Raw genomic sequence first — 25,120 nt, 5'->3', positions numbered from 1 at the left:
AAGCAACAGTAGCTTCACTAAATATAGCAATTTCCTAATGCAAATTTTTTTTTACTGAATTAAAACTACTCACAATAAATAGTCAGGCATTTCCACTGTTGAACTAGCGGTTGCAGATGTATTTGTGGTTTCATGCTCTGTAGATAAGATCATACAGGTTATTTGACTATCTAAAATAGTAAATGTCAATGGACCTTACTAATCGCCTTTATTACAAGGCTTTTTTTTCAGTAATAGACATTGGCAACAATCTATAATCAATTCCTTTTAAAGACTTCACTGGCATCAGATGCTTGGATTATTGGATCTTCATAGCTATTTATGGCCAACGAAACAAAAAATCTTTGACACGTTGTATATATAGAGCTAATAGCATTTGCACTTCACTGCACCTGCCATGTTTCACAGAACCTTAGGCACAATATTTGAACAGCTAAGGTAGCCGAAAATAAGAGTAATTAATCTCTTCTATTATCAAACCTACCGAAAAACACAGAGTAGAACTGCTATATTAAACAGAATATTTTTCTAAAACATACAGTAAAAATTAACACTTTATAGTTAATCTCATTTCATTAACTAACCCAAAATCATGACTCAGGTTTCACTTACAATTACATGCTGATGACAGCCCCTGTCACTGCTGTAGTGATGCACAATTAATACAGGTTCAATGGGTTGTGCCCTTTTCAGATGAAACTATATTTATCAACTCTGTTCAACCCCAACCACTTTTCTTTGCTTTCCTTCCTATTACTGAGCAATCAGTGTTTAATTATGCCCTCACTGTTGGCTATGGCCTCTGACTTCTGGAAGCACAGGAATACGAATAGGCCATTCAGCCCCTCTCATCTCTTCAGCCTTCAGTTGGAAAAAAGCAGCTTCAATCTCAGTTGCATGTACTCACCTTGGCTCTATATTCCTTAATACCATTCCCTAACAAAAGCTATTTCTAGAGTAGCTTCATCAGCATAGAGGTGCAGGATTGGAAGGAAGCAAACAGTTATCAAGAGCTACGTTAAACTCTCTACATTTAAAGTTGTAATGAGAAGTGTCAAAATCACCTCTACAAGAGTCATAAAGTTACCAATAACACTTTCTAATCATTCATCCATAGTGACTGCTATTTTGAGGACTCAGACATTGCAAAAGGTAGGAGGCATCGTAATTTCAAAAACATAAATGTTACCTTCAAAAGTCTCTTCATGCAGTTTTCGAACCTGATGTATTGGACTTTCTTTTCGCCATGTTCTTGTTTCAGACCTTGTACGTTCTCTCAAATTTTCTTTGTGCTTTTTGGATTTCTTCTTATTGTGACTAGCAGAGAGCTCCGAACACACACTCAGAGGATAAGCTGTCTGTTCTAAACTCGCCTGTGCAACCTGGTTCCTAGGGTTACCAGTAGTATCCCTGTTGCTTTTAAGATCTTTGTCACTTCTGTTTAAGTCACTTTTTGAAGAATTGTTGCACTTTTTAAATGTTTCATCAAACTCATTTGGACACCCAGGCAGTGAAGTGTGGGTCTGCTGGAACTCAGTTTTAACAGTTACACAGGAATTTGCTGTGGCAGTAAGGCATGCTGAATGAGGATGTTGTCCATTTGAAACCGGCTGCGGATGATCCTTGGACTGGAACACTCTACTTCTTTTGTTTGTGTGAGAATCTATCCGCTCCAAAGGCACTGGTCTTTTCTGGAAGAAAGGCACATCTTTTTCAAAAAAGTGAACACAGCTGCAATCCTTTTACTACAGCAATATAATATTTCATGCAGTCAGTGAAAGCAGCCCTATAATATTTTTACTGGCACCAAACGCAAGAGACACAGTTTACGTCGGCCTTCTTGACACAATTTCATTGGCCTTTTATAGCAACCACAATTTAATTTTGCAGTTATGGGTTTATGATTGGATGACAATGAGGCATAAGACATTTATGTTCTGAATTTAATGAACAGCTGCTCCTCACGATAATGGCGCCAGCTAGCAGCAATATTTTCCCCTATATTCTGATAAAGTCATAAAGAGATCCGCAAGTTAACAATATGAAGTTTAAACAATAACTATTTCCAGTTACAACTTTGGCCAATTTAAAGTTCAATCATAGACCATTGAAATCTGTTAAAAACAGAAAATACTGGAGAAACTCAGCAGGCCTGGCGGCATCTGTGGAAATATTCAGTTAAAATTGACTCCAATGGCAAGTACCACTCATGTGGTGAGATCTAAGTTTAATGCACACACTGGCTTAAATACCACTTTTTAAAGTATTCAGTTGTTTAAGTTAATTCTAATAGATGAGGGGCAAGGTGCAAGGGCAAAAGACATTGGACAGTCAAAAAAAGTTCAGCTTTAGCCAATTTTAATGCCTGATGTGAACAAGTGTATAGATGCATTGAATTTTACAATAAGTCTAAATTAACGAAAGTTGAATTTTAATCTCTAAACTGTGAAATCTGCAAAATGTTGGGCTTATTGGTCTAGATTAGTTTTAGCTTAAATATTGGGCCAACAACAACAAAAGCAATAACATTCCTGCAACAAAGCCAGTCAAATACCACAAATACTTTCAAAATCCAGACATACCATCAGTCAAAATTCCTTGACTGTCATATCTGACAGTCTGAATATGTCCACATTAGTAAATTCAGGCACTGCAGTACAGAAATTAAAAGCTTAGATTGCAAGAGTTATGGAAAACAGCCCCAAAAGACCTATCCTATAACCAGCAACACAATTGCATCCTAATTCAAATCAAATACCTTTATTTTCTACCATGCATTTCCTTTCAAACTGTTATTCTATGCCTTTTCAACCTCATCCATTTACACACACACATATACACACTTACACATACATATAGCTCATTTCTATTTTCACATTAAACCAAAGCCAAACTCCACAGTTTCAAAGATATCCCAGTTCTCACTAAAATGTTGCATATTAACATTAAGAAAACTTGAACAAGGCAACCATTCTATTAAAATCAAAAAGAGCTCCCCAATATCCAAACCATATATTTTAGTTGCTGCAGACAAGTTATGCAGGAAATTACTGAAGTGACATAAAAACAATCATAAATTTGACTTTATACCATTAAAGCGTTCTTGACAGGGCTGGATTGTGGTGAAGATTCCCCTGAGGACTTCTGGAATGGAGAACTGAGTTGCGAACTCTTGGTCTGACTAGAATGAGCTGTTGGCCGCTTCCTACAATAAGGAGACATTGGTTACAGCAAGTATACAAAGATGTCTCAGCTCATGCCTAAAATGCTATTGCCTTGCCAACAGTATCATCCATACAGACGTAAACTGAACTACAATTTTCTTCCTATTCCTTAAATTGCTATTTTAATAAAGACTTGGAAGGTGTGCATACGTGCACAAAAGTTAGTTCTTGAGAATGTCAGCTGTATATACTTGCACATCTTAAAATGTTTTGTCAATCATCATATCTTGACTCAGGTAAGCTTTGTCTGCAGTAAGTTAGTTCTTTACCTACAGGAACCTGGTTGATTTGTTTCTGATATTGTGCTAGATAGACATATAATGGTCGATAGGTCAACTATCAAACTATGTGTATAATAGCACGTGCATACACATGGGCACACTGACAATCGTACACATTCACAGAATACTACATATTGCAGTGTGCATATATGTATACAAAACAGTTTATATTTATATATAATATGCATATCCCACACAATTGGCAATATCACAGCTTAAATTTAAACTTCGAGTGTTGGGCATGGAAAGCAATCAGTTCACTCCTCCCAATTCAGGATTAATAGTGCTCAATTTATCCTTCTTCATAATTCCTTTGAAATGGTGAACCTCAGCCAAGACAAATTGATAAAACTACTGAAGCCATTATCGGACGTGCCAAATGTGGTGAATCTATTTTTCGGAATTGAGTTGTCAAACAAATGAGATAAAATTAACATTTCACCATAATAAATGGATGTTATGATTATAAAAGCTAATAAACAACATGCCGTTCATAAACAGAAATATTTAAATTTTAAAATAATTACTGACTAACATGAAGGGATGGGTTACAGACTGTTGAGAAATTAAAGAGAAAGAAATTAATGTTACTTAGATTTATAATCATCACAAATCATAAATAATGGAAATATCTCGGAGGACCTGGGACTGCAAATGTAATTCAAACGTTCAAGACAGCAGCTAAGAACACATTGAGTATAGGTCAGTTAGCCGACCAGCATAGTAGGAAAGAATAGAAGACATTGCACAGGATACTGTAAATGAAAATATGAAGTAGTACAGATAAATACAGTTTTAGAATTAAATGACCATGTTTTGAGAAGATTTGTAGCTCAGGTTGAGGTTCTGGATGTGAGATTGCTCGCTGAGCTGGAAGGTTCATTTTCAGACGTTTCGTCACCATTCTAGGTAACGTCATCAGTGAGCCTCCGACGAAGTGCTGGTGTTATGTCCCGCTTTCTATTTATCTGGTTAGGTTTTCTTGGGTTGGTGATGTCATTTCCTGCATTGGTGATGTCATTTCCTGTTCTTTTTCTCAGGGGGTGGTAGATTGATTTGGAGCCAATGTGTTTGTTGATGGAGTTCCGGTTGGAATGCCATGCTTCTAGGAATTCTCGTGCGTGTCTCTGTTTGGCTTGTCCTAGGATGGATGTGTTGTCCCAATCAAAGTGGTGTCCTTCCTCATCCATATGTAAGGATACAATTGATAGTGGGTCATGTTGTTTTGTGGCTATTTGATGTTCATGAACATCAACTAGCCACATCATGAACATCAACTAGCCACAAAACGACATGACCCACTATCACTCATATCCTTACATACGGATGAGGAAGGACACCACTTTGGGACAACACATCCATCCTAGAACAAGCCAAACAGAGACACGCACGAGAATTCCTAGAAGCATGGCATTCCAACCGGAACTCCATCAACAAACACATTGGCTCCAAATCAATCTACCACCCCCTGAGAAAAAGAACAGGAAATGACATCACCAATGCAGGGAATGACATCACCAACCCAAGAAAACCTAACCAGATAAATAGAAAGCGGGACATAACACCAGCACTTCGTCGCAGGCTCACTGATGACGTTACCTAGAATGGTGACGAAACGTCTGAAAATGAACCTTCCAGCTCAGTGAGCAATCTCACATCCATTAAATGACCATGCCTAGCAAACCCACTGGAAATGTCTGACTAGACTACAAGACCTAGATAACCCAACACAGAGTCTACCTGGATTTTCAAAAAGTGTTGAACAAAATTCTTTATGCAAAATTAGTAAGGAAGCCAATTGCTGTTCAAGTAAACCCGCTGTTTGGATAGCTTAGAGTCCAAAAAATGTGTTTACCATGGCAATACAAACAACAGTGTCAAGAAAAATCAAACCACTCATGAGAATAGGTTGAATACATCGTAAATTGTTTCAACTAAACCTACTCAAGCTGTTAATCTTAAATGTAACAAATATTAAAGGATGTATTTTGCGTCAGCATCTGTTAGTTTGAAGAAACCGATAATTTCTGGCATTACTCACAGCACAAAAAGACCTTGAATTTGGCGATGTCAATAAGGAGAACAAACAGGATGACCTCCATTAGAATTGGTAAATACTGCACTGGCACAGTCAAGGAATGCTCTTTAAATTTCAGCTAAGGCCCACTGCCACGGAGAAAAGTTCATTCTGTATTCATGCATGGTGAACCCACAATAGGAGTGCTTGGTGTTGACACTGGGCAACTAAAATGGAAAACTGCTCCATTTCCTAGTGCTAGTAACTCACACTTTTATATGCGTAAACTTTACTAAACAGTTAAGAAAAATGAAATTCTGAGCATTTACTGTTTAGTTACACCCGTAAAAATCTTCAAAAATGTCTACTTTGTGCATTTAGTATTCATGTTGACAAATCATATATGCACAAGGAAACAAAAAAAAACAGGCAACAAATAACTTAGCTACCCAGGCCAGATGCTAATACAAAAATTTCTCAATATTTAATGGAAAGATTTAATGTTTAAAAAATGGACAAATCTGGGAGTGAGACTGTGGGGAACGTGCACCACTTGCATGTTTTGGTGGTATGCCTTATAAAGCAACAGGACAACTATTACAATGAATGTGAACATACAGAGATTTACTCAATCCAAATTGTAAATATCTACAGATAACATGGTGTGAAGCTGAATGAACACAGCAGGCCAAGCAGCATCAGAGGAGCAGGAAAGTTTAGTGTTTCGGGTCGAGACCCTTCTTCAGAAATGGGGGAAGAGGAATGGGATTCCGAAATAAATAGGGAGACAGGGGGAGGGGGATAGAAGATGGATAAAGGAAAAGACAGGGCGAGAAGAGACAGACAGGTCAAAGAGAGAGGTTAGAGCGAGTGAAGGTGAATGTAAGTGGGGAGTTAGGGAGGGGATAGGTCAGTCCAGGGAGGATGGTCAGGTCAAGCAGGCAGGATGAGGCTTGATGTAGGAGGAATGATTAGGGAGGCAGGGACTAGGTGGGCTGGTTTTGGGACGTGGTCAGAAGCTTGTGAAGTCCACATTGCTTGGGAACCCGGCAGCCCGAGGGTATCAAAGTATGAGATGCTGTTCCTGCATCTTGCGGGTGGCGTTATCGTTTGGGGGGGGCCAAAGAGTGTTGAAATGGTTCGTGACTGGAAGATGTTGTTGTTTGTTGCAAACTGAGCGTAGGTGTTCCGCAAAGTGAAAATGTCTGCATTTTGGTTTTTACTGGCTAAGTAAACTGACCTGATCATACATGTTCCAATTAACATCTGTTAAGAATTTAAGGAAGCCAAGATAGGAAAACTTTTGGAAGTAGTGCGCCCTATCTCACATACGTTCAACAACAATTTTGGATGTTCAGTGTTATTCCACTGATACAACTTTACTGAATTGACTGAGATCTAAGAAAGCAGACTGTCTTAAGTATTCTCACCAGATCCAGACAAACACAAATTATTACAGGAAAGTCTTCCGGGTATAAAGCTTTGCAGGTTTTCTGGTAAAGAGGACTTTTACAGTAAATAAAGCAGTCTTCTAACCACAGAAACTGGAAAGTCCCAGGCATGAGATTTTAAGGACTGTAATTCAACCACAGAGCCCATTGTTAGATATAAAAGACTTTCATCTGCAAAAGCACCAGACAGACAAAAACTATAAGTCTGTGAACTATAAATCCACATTCTTGATGACTCAGATATTTTGGCATAGTTTCTAACTTCCCTGTATTTTGATTGTGGATGCTGGATTCACAAGCAACTAGGGTGTTATACAGTTAGCCCTAAAACTAGAAGTAACAAGAACTAGTAGCAGAACTAAGAGTAGTACAAACATTTCATGACCATCTTTCACAATTCTGTGTGCTAAATTTCTGGAGACTAAACAAGATAGCAACTTCAATTACTTAAGCTTTTAAATTAAGAAACCTTATAGTACTTTAATAATACATTTGATTATTGTACCAAAGATAGAAATGGACAAAAGACAGAAAATGTTCCTGAGTGCTTCTAGATCTTTAAAAGGAGGTAAAATTATTTGACGTGTTAATTTGACAACTTAAACCAGCTTAAAATTCAGACAGCTTCATGTACTTCATAACTTGTAGTTTGGCAATAACCAAAACAAAGGCATTCGCATTTCAATGGAAAATCTCTAAGTCTGGCAGCATCTATTCAGAGAAATCAGGCTTCATGTTTTGAGTCTGGTGACCCTTCCTCAGAACATATCTGCAGACTTGCTCAGCTTTCCGAGAAACTTCTGTTTTTGATTCTGACTTATAGCATTGGCAATTCTTTTGGTTTTTATTTACATTTCAATGGTTAAGCAGAGCTGTGTTTTACGTTTGTGCAATTTCATCAGCTGTGTTGTTATTTTGTAAGGTATACCATCAAATTGGTGCAGCTGGTTAGCTCAGTCAGCAGGATGGTTCTGTGCTGCTCAGAATAATACCAACAGCATGAATTTGATCTGATTGAAAAACAAGTCAGGATAAAGCATCAGCTGGAGAGGGAGATGGAGAGAAGGGAAAGGAAGGAAGAGGAGGACGGAGGGAGGGGCCTGCCTCCTGGAGCCCAAACACATGGCCAGTTAAGGACCCTACCTGCTTCGACTACTATTTTATCAGTGGATGGGGATCACTGTTGGAGAGACAGCCATTAAATCCTTGCAGCCTTTGGGATGAAGTACAGATGGACTGAGAGCAATAGAGATTTACAACCCAGAAACAGACACATTGGTCCAATGCATCCATGCCAACCAGATACCCTAAATTAATCTAGTCATATTTGCTACCCGTATCCCTCTAAATCTGACCTATTAATTTGCCCATCCAGATGCCTTTCAAATATTGTCATCGTACCAGCCTCCAGCACTTCCCCAGGCAGCTCATTTCTCTGTGAAGTTGCTGCCCCTTTTAAATTTTTCCCTTCTCACCTTAAACTTTTTCCCTCTAGTTTTTAGACTCCCCTTCCCGAGGGTAAAGGCCTTGGCTATTCACCCTGTCCATGGCCCTTCTTGGCATACAGAGGAATCCTATTGCTGATAGTGGTAACTGCCTTAGTGAAAGATGTATTGTCTAACTTGGATCTTGTGAGCTTTGCTTCCAGACTTCAGGGACATGGCAGGTATCTGGTACTTCTGCAAGAATCCAGACCGTCTTGGTTTTCAAAAACATCCTGCTTACGTTAAAGTGTCAGAATTCAGTGTATTTATTTTGAACAAAGTACTATCATATGGCTAATCTTGACAACTACTAGTAAATTTTGTATTTTTTAAGGCTTATAAAGTGCACAGTTGGTGAGAATCTGTGACAAAACACAAGATGGAAGGTAAGTGTACTGTTCAAAATAATTGAGTTTCCTTGGTTAATGGCGATGTTTCCAGACAACTCACTGTCCCTTTAGTTGTTTGAATGAATTCTTAGCTTTTCTTTATGTTCTGACTTCACCTTTTAAACTGATTACCTGCTGTTCATTGATATTTTGTCAATGTGAATCTTATCCAGATGTGACAAATCAGCTTGTAGCGAGTTTTGAGAAGATTTTAGCTCAGGTTGAGGTTCTGGACGTGAATTTGCTCGCTGAGCTGGAAGGTTAGTTTTCAGACGTTTCGTCACCATTCTAGGTAACATCATCAGTGAGCCTCCGACGAAGCGCTGGTGTTATGTGCCGCTTTCTATTTATCTGGTTAGGTTTCCTTGGGTTGGTGATGTCATTTCCTGCGTTTGTGATGTCACTTCCTGTTCTTTTTCTCAGAGGATGGTAGATGGGCTCCAAATCAATGTGTTTGTTGATGGAGTTCCGGTTGGAATGCCCATGCTTCTAGGAATTCTTGTGCGTGTCTGTGTTTGGCTTGTCCTAGGATGGATGTGTTGTCACTATCACTCGTATCCTTACATACAGATGAGGAAGGACACCACTTTGATTGGGACAACACATCCATCCTAGGACAAGCCAAACAGAGACACGCACGAGAATTCCTAGAAGCATGGCATTCCAACCAGAACTCCATCAACACACACATTGATTTGGAGCCCATCTACCATCCTCTGAGAAAAAGAACAGGAAATTACATCACCACAGGAAATCACATAGCCAACCCAAGGAAACCTAAACAGATAAATAGAAAGTGGGACATAACACCAGCGCTTCATCAGAGGCTCACTGATGATGTTACCTAGAATGGTGACGAAACATCTGAAAACTAACCTTCCAGCTCAGCGAACAAACTCGCTTCCAAAATCAGTTTGTATTTTTTGAAGCTGTTTGATCAATAATAATGAGCTTTTTGACATCATGACACAGACCAGTTTAAACACAGCTTCACTATAGCAGTATAGTACAGTGAGTTACAATATTATATCAGTCATTTTAAATGAGCATTTCATATCAGTTAGTGTAAATAATCTAATGGGAGACATAGTCCGTGAGTTCCCATGAGATTACCCAAGCATAGTCTGGATAGACATCTATTTGCAAAGTGGAACTGTGGCTAGTCCAGTCAATTAACCTCAACTCAACATTTATCTAGGTAAAGCACTTCACTGCTCAGGACTACACCAGTGTGTTTCAAGTAGATATATTTGGAGATTAATTACAGCCTAATTATTGGTGGACATAAATATAGATTGGCACTTGCTTATAAATCCCAGACTTCTGGTCTAGGTAAAACTAAGGTCAGAAATCCTTACACAAAATAACTGATTTTCTCCTTTTCCTCCAAAGTAAAAAAACCTTAACATTTTTCAGTAGAGCTGTGAAGTAAGAGAAAAGTGTATGCAATGCAGATTTATGTAATCATAATTACATGAATGTCAACCTTATTAGGTGTCTTCGAATCAACTGTTTTTCTTCATCACTGTAACCAGGCCAATCCTGTTGAATTTCCTTGTAGAGCTCATCTTTTAGTGTATAGCTGTTGTTGTCCTTTATATTTACCTTTGCTACCTGGACAGAGAAAATAGTATGTACGATCAGAACTAAATAACCAAATAGCAAGTTGAATCCAAGGCAGGATTTGAGACCATAATGTCATCTTAGTTGAAAGTTGGTGCACGCATTGATGGTTGAAGGAAAAAAAAGTCATGTAAAATAGGATGTATTTTTACTGCTATAGAGAACTTCCAGTCTTATCTTGTCAGTTCCAACAGAATAGGTGTTACAACAAAACTTAAGTTTTACTTTTATTTTATTGCAAATAAACAAGTGCATTCTTAGAACACAAAAACATCTTCATGCTGTGTGTAAATTAACTGTAAAATTGGACTAAAAAACTTATTTCATGCTGAAATCATAATTTCCAAAGTAAAACTGCACTGCAGCAAACTTCTCATTATATAATTCTGATCTTCGATTTGGATATTTCTATAAACGAGCATTCTGACGTATTTGAGTCGGTTATGAGTACACATTTAAGGTCACAGATACCAAATGGCAAGGTTAAGAGTTACTTTTTAAACAGAGTTATTTGGACATGAAGTGCCAATTCAAGAACTCAGTAAATGTCTGAAAGCCTGAGCACATCATTGAAATAGTGCTGGTGGAAGAGCCTCGGTCTGGATAAAGGTCTATGGTTCAATTCCTGGTATCAGCAACAAAGTCTGGTTGTGCAATGGAAATGTCACTTTTCTGAACCAGGAGGTCCAGATTCAAGTCCTAACTGCTCTATAGGTATGTAATAACATCTTTGAATAGATAGTTTTCTTTTTAAAAAAACCAATGACAACTGCTACAGAAGCCAGAGTTTCAGCTGTCAGATGTAATAAATTCCATAATCCCTTAGCATGCACGCTCAACTTGACACAATATTCATTTACAAGTCAACAATTTTTAGCACATCTAAGGTATTTAAAATAAAAGGAGCTTAAACAGTTTTATGATATACTTTGCAGGACTGCTTGACTCAAAGCAGTGAAATGTCTCTGTTGTCAGCACAATCCAAAGTTTTGATAAGACATTGTAATTACTCATTTTTAATGGAATATTAAAAATGTAAATTTTATGGCCATAATTCAGCTATCTTGTGTACACTTCTAATGCACACTTAAGGCTTTATAATGGAATGTGCTGCATTACTTACACCAGTTAAACACTTCCATAGCAGATCCTAGTCTGAAAGCAAGCTCTAAAGTTATTATTCACTAATTCCCTAAAGCGAGTGATAAATGACTTGGGAGCACAAGATAATGTAGTAAATACTGGATCTGGTTGATTTTAAAAACAGTAAAATGAGCTGATTTTCAAGATAAAGGGGGTCAGTGTATTGTCAGCCAATTATGCTACATTTTGATTACATATATTCAAGCATGCTCTTCTCTTTCAACTACCGACCATTAATTGGCCATGTGTGTTATGGCTGTTTGTGGCATTTTGCACAAGTCAGCTGCTGTAATTGCCTACAAAACATCAGACTGTATTTCAAAATAATTAATTGGATGTAATGGCCCAAGATGCATTGTATAAATGTAACTTGCTCTTCTACACCATTATGCAATATCTATTTTATTAAAATGTTTTTTTTTTAAATGGAGACCCTGAAGAGAATTTTAGCCTGAAACGTTGATTCTACTGCTCCCTGGATGCAGTCGGATCTGCTGCGTTTTTCTAGTTCCACACTTATTGACTTTTTAAAAAATATACGTTTTTCTGACTATAGATAATGATGTGTGGAAAGATAGCTCCTAAGTAATTTTTCTAAAAGCACTGATAACAAGCCATGACAAAAAATGATTAAGTGCTTACAGTGTGTTTTGAATTAAAATAATACAAACAGATGTAGTTTTTAAATTTTAACTAGGATTGCCAATGCTGAATGTTGACAGAAGCTGTGTTGCTGGAAGTAAATCTTGCAGTTGGAAGCACATGCCCTGAATAAACTGTTTAGTATGTATTTGGATTTAGATAATCCATATGGCATAATTGTCATTTTACAGTTGGCAGATGTGGTATAATAAACAACCTCATTTTACGAAAATCTGTATATGAAATGGGTTCCACCAGAACACCGTTAAACAATAGAAAATACAAGCTTATTCTAATAGGTCCTGCATGCTTTCAAATGTTCAATGATTCATTTAAGCAATATTTAAGTTTTCAAAGTTACCTCAGAAATATTGTAATATTGTTGTTCAGACCTAAAAAACATTAAGTAACAAGTGCACTGATATATACAGATCCTGACGCAAAAACAAGTGAACCTGCAAAAGCATCAGTCACACCAGTGAGATAATCTGCTGTGTTTCAATATTAAGCATTTATACAACGCTCTGCATATTCTATTACTTTTCTGCGACATGGAAACAGTGATCGGACGTTTGCCATGTTGTCAGACCAATTAGAAGCGAACTATTTACATTCCTTCTCTCAAAACTTTACAAGTTTTTTTTAAAATTAATGATGGTTCCCAAACAGTCCTGTATGATTTGTTGTTCTACAATGTACAGGAGTCAGTCAATATGATACTAATGTAATGCTGACTATGCAAATATAACACTGTTCAAGTGCCAACAATATACTCAATGCAATAAATAAAGCAATATAAACTGTCACAGGACCTGAAAACAAAGAATTATTTGTACAAAGATGAATCCAACTGAAATCATCTCCAATAATCATTCAGAATGGATATCTATTGATTGAAATTGTTGAATCTGTACAGTGCATACACTCAAGATGAACGACACGTCTGTTATTCCTCTATATATAGTGGGATACATGGTCGGTGCGCATGACTTGGACCAAAGGGTGTTTGTTGTCTAAGACTGACTCTTACAAAGCACCTCAGTAAATTTTGCTCCACACATGAATCAATCTTCTAACATGATTGATGGCAGTTTCTTCCCCATCTTTAAATATGAGCAAAAAACAATAAAAGACACTTTTTGCAGTAAGAGGAACAATCTTGGAAACGGGAAGAGAGCAAAAAAAGGAGGCAGGAATTAGCAACTGACACAGGGGCTTGCAGAGCTGATTTGGAGACAAGGCGCAGTGATGAATTGCTAACATTAAGACCTGAATTCAGGGCAGAACAGCAATGTTTTGGTGGTAAGTAGAGCCTGCCACTTGCTCTGGTAGCAGAAGGATTTCCCTAGAACTACTTAAAGCAGTGGATTAGACAGGTCAGACAAAGGGATTTCCTTCAGCAGGGCTGTCAGCAGAAAGAAAATACTGCTTTGACAGTAGCAATGAATCCGTTGCGTGAAAATACCTAAGAGAGGGTTCACACCAGACTGCAAGTTTGTGAATGGGTTGAGTGTCACTGGGGATTTCACAGGCCGAGGAAGGGAACTTAGCTAAAATTATACAAATGAATCAGAGTTGGAATTGTTGAATTGGAAGAGTACACAATGGAAGAATTTTAAAAACTTGAACTTACTGTCAATCTTGGACAATAGCAGAAGCATAACCGTGGCAAATACAAGCAATTGGTCAACTGAACAATGGAGTGGAGAGAATAACAAAGTGTGGAGTTGGAGGAACACAGCATGCCAGGCAGCATCAAAGGAACAGGAAAGCTAACATTTCGGGTCGGGACCCTGCGTCAGAAAATTGAGTGCAGTGTATCCTGTTTGGTCAATGTTACCTGTAGAAGTAGAGGTGAAAATAGCAATAGCACTTTTGAAATAGATGTCCCAAGGCACTCTCTCTTTTGGGAAAATCAGATAGCTTTTGGGATTACCATGATTACAAAGATGTCAATAAATTGTAACATTAAGAAACATGAGAAAAATTAGTGCAAGTTTGTGCACTAGTAGAGGATTACATCAAATTCTGCTGATTTTAATTCAGATCCAGCAAGGTGAGCAATATTTCTTTAAGTAGGCACTAGAGAAAGGACATGGAGTGTTATTTTACATGCACATTGTTATCCTGAAGATGTCATCTAAGCGAGTTCTGAATCAGCTTAGGAACAGATTGGCAGAGAAACAAGAAAAAAAAGGGGAATGGTGGACAATGTGTTCACTATTGTGACTCTTATCAGGTAACAGAGGCCATTTGCATTGAAGAATCAAACGGTGCTGAAACATTCCTATTGGCAAGGAGTTTCTTCCTCCAGGTTATATTCCCTTTGAAATTAATTTGTATTAATTAGTTATATGATCTACCAATTAGCAACTTGTTTTTTTCACTTAAGGCTTCTTAATAGTATGTCAGCATGTCTGTAACTTCTGAAAATAGATTTCAACTAAATTCTTACTCAGTTTCACCAGAGCACCTGCCCCATTCTCTCAAGAGGTGATGCAAGCAGCTTTGTAACATTGTAAAGCATCTAGAAGAACTATGTGAACAAAACAAACATAAAAGTATGGTCCAGCCACAAGAGTCAGTGAGTGTATTTTAAATATTTAAAGTTGACTATGTGTTTCAGTTTTATAAACTGAAAAGTTTCAATGGATGAATTTACTAAACACTCAAAAGGTTGTATGAGCTTTAAAAGAAAAACAGAAAAAAGTTTCAAAGTGGCATATGAGATCAACCGCAAAGAATCCGTTCCACAAAATCATGATATCCCAGAATGTATCAGGAAATTGAGAAGCAAGTTAGTGTTTGTGACAATGTTATCAAAATAGATTCAGTAATAGCACAGAGTGACAAACAGAATATCGTGTTCCTCTAAATAGTTGTTCATCTTAAAGCCAGCAAAGGCACCACAGAATTCAAGTTCTATCTTTGTTTTTCTTACCTGCTCCAATACAGAAGACAGTTCAGTTTTGTCCTTTGGATTTGCTTTCTCTCTCTCCAACCATAGAAGCAGCTCAGGCTTTTTATAGGGCTTCAAAGCTAAAAGATGGATGAGGCGATCTTTAAGTGGTCTTTGGGTAACTGTACTGATACAGTTTTTCTTCATTCCAAAGCTTGGATTCATGGTAGGAGAGTGTTTTCGAAGTGGAATGCCATCTCCAGCAGGACTTACTGTTTGCTTTCGAAAATGGACTGGCTTTCGCACACCTAGGAGGCAAAACTGTATTTTAAAGGCTGTTAACAGGCCTTCTTGACATTAAAGAGGGAAGATAACAATGGCAAGGTGTAACAATAAATTACTGACTCAACTCACTTAGCACCAACAGTATCATACAACATTTACCCGGTGTACTTGCATAAAACTCAAAATTTTATACCAAATATCATAGGATCAATTTTTACAACAGTAACAGGTATGCTTGTCTTGGGTTACATTGAACAGACAAGGATGATTGCTCATGATTAGAAAGCTGAGATATTGCTAAAATAATTAAACTAGTTATCAACTCTTTATAAAGTGTAGCTGAGGTTTATTTGATAAAATTTTCAAACACATTCTTTTGCTCAATATTCTTAACCATACACTGCTGCAAAGACAAAAAACCTACAATATAGCTCTAGTATTACAAACATATTGTTCCTGTGCTACAGTTTTTGGAGTGATAGATCAACGAGCTCAACTTCTGCACATGCATTACATAAAAGTTCCAGACAACAATAGCTCCTTAAATAAAAACAAGAATTGTAGATGATGCAAATCAGGAATAAAAACAGAAGTTGCTGGAAAAGCTCCGCAAAGTCTGGCAGCATTTGTGAAGAAAAAAGTCAGCGATAATGTTGCGGGTCCGCTGCCGAAGGGTCACCTGACCCGAAACGTTAACTCCGACTTTTTTCTTCACAGATGCTGCCAGACCTGCAGAGCTTTCCCACAACTTCTGATTTTGAATATTAACTCCTTTCTTAGAAAGAAAATAAATCAGCAATTATAATCTCGACCACTAACTCATCACGATGATTATTTGTGTACTTTCTATGACAACTACTTTTTTTTGTTGTTTTTACCCATGTCGAGAAGTATTTGATTGGTTTCAGTTGTCCTTCTAAATGTAGTCCAAGTAATCAATGCAATGCTTCTTTATTCTCAACACTAAATACCCTCCAGTTCTTAAAGTTTTGGGGTTACCTCCTGAAAAGCTAAGGTTGCCATGTACACAAAGTACAGGAAAATACACTTTGGTCAAAGCATCACAGTTCCTAGGTATTTTGGAAATTTCACGTATGATACAGTTTGAGCAAATTACATCCAATAGCCCAGCTCTCTCATAACCTGCAATTATTTCTGTAGCTTTAGTTAGTGCAGAAACTGCTCAGCAAATTAACTGGACAGCACTGCCGAAGCACATAGCATTTGCCAATAAGGAAAAAGTACAATCATAACTGTATTCTGTAAGTTGGACAGATTATAACGATACTATTTTGTCACAGGTCTTCAGTTTCCAGAACGAAGCTACACTAGCTCTGATGAGAAAGTTGAATAAACAAAATGCAAATAAAACATACTTATTCTATATATTTTAGTAACTAATTTATTTGGAAAGCCACTAACAATGTTTCATTATGCGGAAATTCATACATAAATGTACATGCTAAAATAGAACAGGAAATATTTAATCAAAAATGTATATTGGCGGTCACAACAGGAATTTTTAAGAAATATGTTACAACTGAAATATTGCGATCAGGCACAATTTAGTTTTCCACCAATTTGCCAAGTTAGACAGTCAGCAACAAATCACAAGGGTATATTTCTGCAAGAAAGAAATTATTCGACCAGCTGAGTCTGTAGTTACAACAGGCATGTATTGTTGAATTACGAATATAAACTGTTTCTTTATATTTATTCATGGGAGGTGGACGTTGCTGGCTGTCTAGCATTTATTGCTTATCCATAGTTGCCCTCGAGAAGATGGTAGTAAGCTGCCTTCTTGAACCGTTGCAGTCCATGTTCTGTAGGTCAACCCACAAAGCCCTTAGGGAGAGATTTACACATGACTATTACATGTGTATGGTTTCTATACCTTGACATGAGGAGTCTGGTTTAATTTCTATAGTTGTTCGACTCCATGACTCCTTTTCTACTTGTGACACCCGTTCTCGAGTCATCTGGTAAGAGTCGTCAGTCGCACAAACTGTGATTTTATCCTGAATACTCCCCAGGCAGTCAAGTTGATCTTTTTCGAAACTGGTTTAAATAAAAGCAAAACAAATTCAAGACTCAAAAAAAATTTCCTTTGACACGTATTAACCACATGCAAAATATACTATTATGTTAATTCTGTAAGAAAACAAAGGTCGATGCAATTTCTGAGATAACAAGATAACAAAGTATGAAGCTGGATGAACACAGCAGGCCAAACGGCATCTCAGGAGCACAAAAGCTGATGTTTCGGGCCAAGACCCTTCATCAGAGAGGGGGATGGGGAGAGGGTTCTAAAATGAATTGGGAGAGAGGGGATGATCCGTTGTGAAGTCCACAACGGATCATCCTCCGAAGCTTCCGCCATCTACAATCCGACCCACCACCACATTTGTCCATCCCCACCCTTATCTGCCTTCAGCAGAGACCGCTCTCTCCGTGACTCCCCTGTCCGCTCCACACACCCCTCCAACCCCACCACACCCAGCACCTTCCCCTGCAACCGCAGGAAGTGCTACTTGCCCTCATACCTCCTCCCCCATCCCCATCCCAGGCCCAAAGATGACTTTCCATAATAAGCAGATGTTCACTTGCACATCTGCCAATGTAGTATGCTGTATCCACTGTACCCGGTGTGGCTTCCTCTACATTGGGGAAACCAAGCGGACACTTGGGGATCGCTTTGCTGAACACCTCCGCTCGGTTCGCAATAAACAACTGCACCTCCCAGTTGCGAACCATTTTAACTCCCCCTCCCATTCCTTAGAAGTCATGTCCATCATGGGCCTCCTGCAGTGCCACAATGTTGCCACCCGAAGGTTGCAGGAACATCAACTCATATTCTGCTTGGGAACTCTGCGGCCCAATGGTATCAATGTGGACTTCACCAGCTTCAAAATCTTCCCTTCCCCCACTGCATCCCAAAACCAGCCCAGCTCATCCCTGCCTCCCTAACCTGTTCTTCCTCTCACCTATCCCCTCCTCCCACCTCAAGCCACACCTCCATTTCCCACCTACCTACCTCATCCCGCCTCCTTGACCTGTCCATCCTCCCCGGACTGACCTATCCCCTCTCCACCTATACTCTCCTCTCCACTTATCTTCTCCTCTATCCATCTTCGGTCCGCCTCTCCCTCTCTCCCTATTTCAGAACCCTCTCCCATCCCCCTCTCTGAAGAAGGGTCTAGGCCCGAAACGTCAGCTTTTGTGCTCCTGAGATGCCGCTTGGCCTGCTGTGTTCATCCAGCTTCACACTTTGTTATCGTGAATTCTCCAGCATCTGCATTTCCCATCACCAAGATGCAATTTCTGAGCCATTCTTGAAATAATAATTTGAAGATATGCATGCACACTGAACTATTAGAAAATAGAAATTTCTCAGAGATATAGCTGTACTTTAATCTTATACTGGACCTATGTCCCTTAAGGCAGTGTCTTAAGGGTGTGGGAATGCAGATCCTGGAGTTAGGGTGGATGGGGACAAGGTCAGAGACATTCAAGACTGTTACTTAGATAGAAATTGGGTGTGTGTACAAGGGCAGGAGATTTTGGCTGTAGGTAACGATGAATATTTGAGGAACTGGTCAAAATGGACCGTAACGCATGTCCTTGATTAGAAAGGGGACAAGCAGTTTGGGGACGGGGTTGAGAAGTATATCAATCATGGCAGTGTATGGAGTGCTACCGTTCGGACGTCACGTTGCAGCTGTACTGGACGTTGGTTAGGCCACTTTTGGAGTATAGCATTCAATTCTTGTCTCCCTGCTATCGGAAAGACACTGTCAAGCTAGAGAGGGTACAGAAAAGATTTGCAAGGACTTTGCCAGGGTTGAAGGGTGTGCACAAGAGTGAGAGTCTGAATAGGCTGGGGCTATTTTCCCTGGAGTGTTGGAGGCCAAGGGGTGATCTTATAGACACCTATAAAATCATGAGGGGCATGGATAGGGTGAATAGTCTTTTCCCAGAATAGGGGAGTCCAAAACTAGAGTGCATAGGTTTAGAGGTTAGAGGGAGAAGATTTAAAAAGGACCTAAGGGGCAACCTTTTCACGCAGACGGTGGTGCATGTATGGAATAAGCTGTCAGAGGAAGTGGGGACGCTGGTACAATTGTGACATTTAAAAGGGATCTGGGATGGGGATATGAACAGGAAGGATTTAGAGGGATATGGACCAAATGCTGGCAAATGGGACTAGATTAATTTAGGAAACCTGGTTGGCATGGACAAGTTGGACCAAAGGGGTCTGTTTCTATGCTGTACACCTCGAAGATTCAATGATTACTCTTGTTCTCTGAAGTTCAATCTGTGGTGATTGCATATAAATGTTGCATCGACTGTGTTCAACAGAGGGGATATCTTTAAGGCACATGTCTCCAAAGTCATGGGAGCACCACTGCCAAATGCAGATCAACATTCCTTTAATCTAAACAAGAATTAATAAATTAGCCATTCGGTTAGAAAACCAAAATTTAAAATTTTATGCTGGCTGGCTGAAAAGAAAACACAAACCCATTAAACTGTGACCTATAGGAGCACAAGTATTCTCTCACTTTCCAAGCATTCATTACGTATTGGGCCACAGTCCCCAACAATTAAAATATATGGACTTAAACAGGCAGTCAGGTACATTAGCCAAGACAATAACAATTTTTTGTGTATGAATGTCAACTTCAAAATGGACAGCTATAGAATCTTAAGTGGTTCCTTTATTTCAGCCAGATACGACTATTCTTGCTCACCTGTGATGATGAGTGAACGTATGAAAACTTTCAGTTAAGGTATGGAAATTTTGTGATCTAATAAGGTCTGTTGGCTTCTCAAAAAAGTGATTTGATAAAGGAGTCAGGATTTATGTATCACATCCTTCTGTTTGTATATTGAAAGGCTCCATCTGCTCATGGCAATTATGAACAAACAAACTAGGAAGACTAGACCACCAGGGCCCATAAGCCTAGTCTGTTTAGAAACAATGGGCTTTTATCCTTGCGGACACCTTGGAGTTTTTTGTGGATCACAGGCTATGGATGCTAATAAGAGATGACAACATCTTTAAAGCATTATCATTAGTGCAAAGGTAGTTCAGCACAAAGTGTAAGTGCTTATTTAGTGGTACCTATACACAAATTAAATAAATCCTTTTGCATAACACATTTTCAGTATAATCCAACATGTGGAAAGTCCATTTCTAAAGCACTCTGTCACTTCCTCTTCTTGAGAGGATGAAATTATTAAAATTAGTAACTGAAGATGGACTCGAATCGAATCTTGCCAACAATTTTGCCTTTTAAAAATAGGCTGAAGCACTGGATTGTGTGTGAAAAATAGCACAGTAATGGCTGAGTCAAAAGTTTTCAAAGTACAGAAGATGTGATGTCATGCTCAGCCCTACATGAATTTAAAACTCCACCTGTGCCATAATAAAGTTTGTCTCAATACTTCAATTGCAGACAGCTGTGAGTTGTATTTTAAAATTACCTCATTCTCAGAGAGCATGTAAAGTTGGTAGAGCACAGAGAACCCAGTTATTGAGATCCTCTCATGTTATGGAGAATGAACTCTAAACCTCCCTCTGCTCCAAGAAGCAAGTACTTCTCACCTGATCAGAAGACCTCAATGTGAGAAATTAAAAAAGTAATCTGAGAGAGTGGGGAACTCTACAAATGGGAGCTCTCTCTCAACTTTTCTCACATTAATTCTTAAGCCAAAGCCTGGCAATAGAGAAACACATGATTGCTTTTGCAAAGAGGGATATTTGAGGGACAATCCTAAAACCGTTGATTTTGCTGGTTACTTCTTCATAATGCTCATTATATTCAATTTGGCATTTTTCTTTTAACAAACAGGGTGCTGCTTTTGGATTTTTATTTCCATCAAGTTCACCGTCAAGTGAGAATGAATTGTGAAGTCTCAATTAGTCCAATTCAATGGAGACCAACTCAGAAAATTTCAGCTCCTCTGTAACTTTAACATTTATACCTTAACCCATGTCACTCTCATCTGTTAACCTCACCCTCCCTTACCTTCACTGACTCAGCTTCATTCAATTAATTCCTCTTAATGACTGCTCAGCAACCCTAAAACACCTGTCCTGCCTCCAGAATTCTTCAGCCCCCTTGGGCTCGAGGTTCTTGTGCATAATTTACTCCATTACTGAGGATCACACTTTAGGCTCTCTTGGCTTCTCATTATGGAATTCCCTTCTAAAAAATCTACTATCATGACATCTCCAAGATCTTCCTGAAAGCTCAATGCTTTGATCGAGCTTATGGTCATCCATTAACGCTTTTTCCGGCTTGTTATCCATTTTTGACTGACTATACCCTCATTCCAAAGCATTGGGAAGTTTTTTCCACTGTTAAGTGTCACTATTATTGAACTTAAAGTTAAGTCCTAGATCTTTCCCTGTGGTAGAGAAAAGATTTTCCTGAATACAGTTAAGTCAATGAATCTTTGATTTATACATTTAGTTTGAATAAAGAATAAATCATCTGCCTGTTGATTAAGAATTGACTAAAAACTTACACCATCCTATACACATTATTGCAATGTAACACTGATGAAATCCAGTAATTATCAAAAATGTCACAGAGGACATTGACGATGGTATGATACCAGACGATGGTATGATACCAGACCATGTATCCCAATCATGTACTGTATAAATGCCACAGCCATACACTGGTGAAGATGCATATTCTATCAACAAGGTTTCTACCCATTTGTTACAGAATTTTTACAGTTCAGAAGACAACATGCCAGACCATCAAAACCACACCAGCTCTTTTTGGAGCTATCCAGTCAGCTCTATTCCCGTTAAGTGTATACTATAGTTTTATCAACATTCAAGTTATTCTACGCAAGTGACTTTCAAAAAGTTACTAACAGAAGCTAATTCAATGCTGTACAGCATTGCTGAATGGGCTAAAATTCCATGAGCTACCTTCCCATCGCCTGAGAGATATGGCCTTTTGCCAGTGCGCTCATTGCAATTCACTGTCCATTCTATAACCTTTGCTCAGAAACTGGTTTCAATTGCCTTCTGGGACAGATTCTGCAGTCAGACGCAAGGTCTATCAGGCTGCACATTGTGGAAATGACATTCTTGCTCTGATTTGTGAGGAAACAGATAAAATTAAAGAATTGTATTACACAATCCAAAGGAAATGGATTTCCTTCTAAAAGTAGTCTAAGTGTGTCCAAAATTAAACACTTGCCTAGAACGCTAAAGAAAATCAAAACAACCATGACGACAGAATAAGTTTAGTACTTTCTCCTAAATCCAAAATGAGAGCTTAGTATGTGCAAAGATCTGAAAACGAATGCAACAGAAGCTGTATTTCCACACGATTCAAACATCCAGGCATGGAAATCAATATAGTGGTAGAACACTAAGTGGAACAAGTATGCAGCACTTACGTAGGTGGAAATTTAACGCATAAGTAGGCATTGCTATAAAAAGACAAGCCCGTGTCATTAGAGGAAAACTAGTGTGAAATCAAATAAAAATAATTAGAATCCTCTTTAAAAGAAGTCTTAGAAGTGCTCTTGATTTGCTTTTCATTTTGAATGATCATGTAGCTGATGTGTGGTTTTTATGGATTTAAATAGCAAACCATTGTTGAAAGCAACAATCTTGTCATAGAAACATAAAAAATAGGCATAGGAATAGGCTATTCAGCCTTTCCAGCCTGCTCCACCATTTAATCTTCCACATTGTCAGCGAGATAGCAATGTTGCAGCTGTACTGGTGGAGCTTGCCTAGGTAAGCGGCAAGTTTGAAGGATGGGGATACTTGTGAAGCCTCCTCCGCCAGTGAGTTGCTTAATAAATACAGTTTTTGACATTTTTAATCCATGAACAACATCACGAGAACTTAACATGTCCTTTTGACATGTAAATAGTGAAGCCGATTAAAATACATTAAACAAGAACACAACAAAACACTTGGGAAATTGTTCACAACTTCTTAAAAATTAAAAAAATGTAGAAAACGTCAATTGAAACTGAACAGAAACAAGGAACCATAAAAGCTAGCAAACTCAAAAGGCTTTATAGTAATACCAGAAAAAAGTAAATAAAATGACTTTGAAGAGATTCATATTTTCATTAACATGTAAAATAAGCGTTAATTGTTCACTCACTTGAATCTCATTCTCTAATTTTAAAACTTAAGAATATCAACAAAAGAAAAACCTGTCATAAAGGCAATTCTGAGGGCAGCAGATTATTATTCTTGGCCGAGAAATAAGCTTCTGCTGTCAACACATGGCTAGTGGGGGAGTAGCCTGCCACTCAATTTCCCTAGAACATTTTCCAGAGGTGGTTCAATTCTAGCAGTGAATAAGGAAGATTGTATATTTGAACAAAATAGCTTTTATACGGAGATAAATTTAGCATGCTGTTAACACAAAAGTGGCAGATCCGGTAGCAAATTATGAAAGACATAAGATGCTTTCACTGTGTTCAGAGTTTAAAAACAAAGTATGAGCAGAATTCATTCATATAATTCCTGCCTCACAGTCAGAAGGTCAAATGATCCCAAACTCTATACCAGGACTTGAGTACAGTAATACAGGACTGAGAAGGAGCTATATTGTCACAGGTGACATCTTTTGAATAAAACATTAAACTGAGGCATCTGTTGGGAGGTATGAAAGAGTAGGATCAACATCAAACCAATTTACCTAATCAATTTGCTCGTAATGGGACTTTGCACAGTGTAATTTTCTTAGCAAAATTACTAGCCAAATCACTTCCCTTCCAAAATAATACATTGAGGGCATGTGAAGGATGTAGAAAATACCCTAGAAAGCTCTGGTGTTCCAGTTTAAACATTTATTTTGGAGAAATAATATAACTTCTGACCAGAGGCAATTTAATAAGGTTGAACTGTAATATATCAATATAGAAGGCTCTGGATATTATGCTTCTGATTAGTTCAAATATTTCCTTCAAATCAGAAGCCTTCATTGGAAATTTGCACAGTGGCAATTACATTAAGGATTCCCCCGATACACCACAAAATCTTCATCTCCAAATAATAGTTAACCTAACTGGAGGAATCCACCAAAAAAATGCTTAATATTTGTGGAGGTGTTTGGAACATCATTCTTTCCAGATACACAGCACAGACTAAAATGAAGATAATGAAGTGTGAAGCTGGATGAACACAGCAGGCTAAGAAGCATCTCAGGCGCACAAAAGCTGACGTTTTGGGCCTAGGCCCTTCATCAGAGAGTGGTATGGGGAGAGGGTTCTGGAATAAATAGGGAGAGAGGAGGCGGCGGACCGAAGATGGAGAGACAAGAAGATAGGTGGAGAGGAGAGTATAGGTAGGGAGGGGATAGGTCAGTCCAGGGAAGACAGACAGCTCAAGGAGGCGGGATGACTAAAATGAACTTGAGGCCACACAAAAATGAAAATCATAATTTCTTGCCTCAGAAATCTGTATGAAAACAATAGGCAAAATAAAAAGTGTAAGATCTTCATGTTCCAGATTTCACTGAGAAGAAAGAGGAAAACAATAAAGTGTCAAAAACTGAGCAAAAACAACATAAAAAATAGAAAAAATACAGTGAGCCTTCAAATCAAACCTAGAAGAAATTTCATCCTTTACAAACAGGTTTTCAAAATACTAACAGGAATTTCCAGTTAATTGGCACTTAAGTGA

General features: G+C 38.4%; 1 protein-coding gene across 5 annotated transcripts in view; it reads right to left on the bottom strand.

Moving 5' to 3' along the window:
• LOC125467293 (RNA polymerase II elongation factor ELL) overlaps positions 1 to 25,120 on the bottom strand; it is a 112,482-nt gene that overhangs the window by 20,690 nt on the left and 66,672 nt on the right. For all 5 annotated transcript variants that reach the window (XM_048562948.2, XM_048562949.2, XM_048562950.2 and 2 more), the window contains 6 exons: positions 17,333 to 17,496; positions 15,196 to 15,461; positions 10,333 to 10,460; positions 3,091 to 3,205; positions 1,190 to 1,691; positions 74 to 137 (listed from right to left, as the gene is read on the bottom strand). In XM_048562948.2, coding sequence (XP_048418905.1) covers positions 74 to 137; positions 1,190 to 1,691; positions 3,091 to 3,205; positions 10,333 to 10,460; positions 15,196 to 15,461; positions 17,333 to 17,496 — 1,239 coding nt within the window. The remainder of the gene's footprint in view (positions 1 to 73; positions 138 to 1,189; positions 1,692 to 3,090; positions 3,206 to 10,332; positions 10,461 to 15,195; positions 15,462 to 17,332; positions 17,497 to 25,120) is intronic.

This window comes from Stegostoma tigrinum, chromosome 33, assembly GCF_030684315.1.
Source record: "Stegostoma tigrinum isolate sSteTig4 chromosome 33, sSteTig4.hap1, whole genome shotgun sequence".
Classification (NCBI taxonomy): Eukaryota; Metazoa; Chordata; class Chondrichthyes; order Orectolobiformes; family Stegostomatidae; genus Stegostoma; species Stegostoma tigrinum.
Note: the sequence above shows the minus strand (reverse complement) of the source record. Positions and strands in the feature narration are given on the sequence as shown.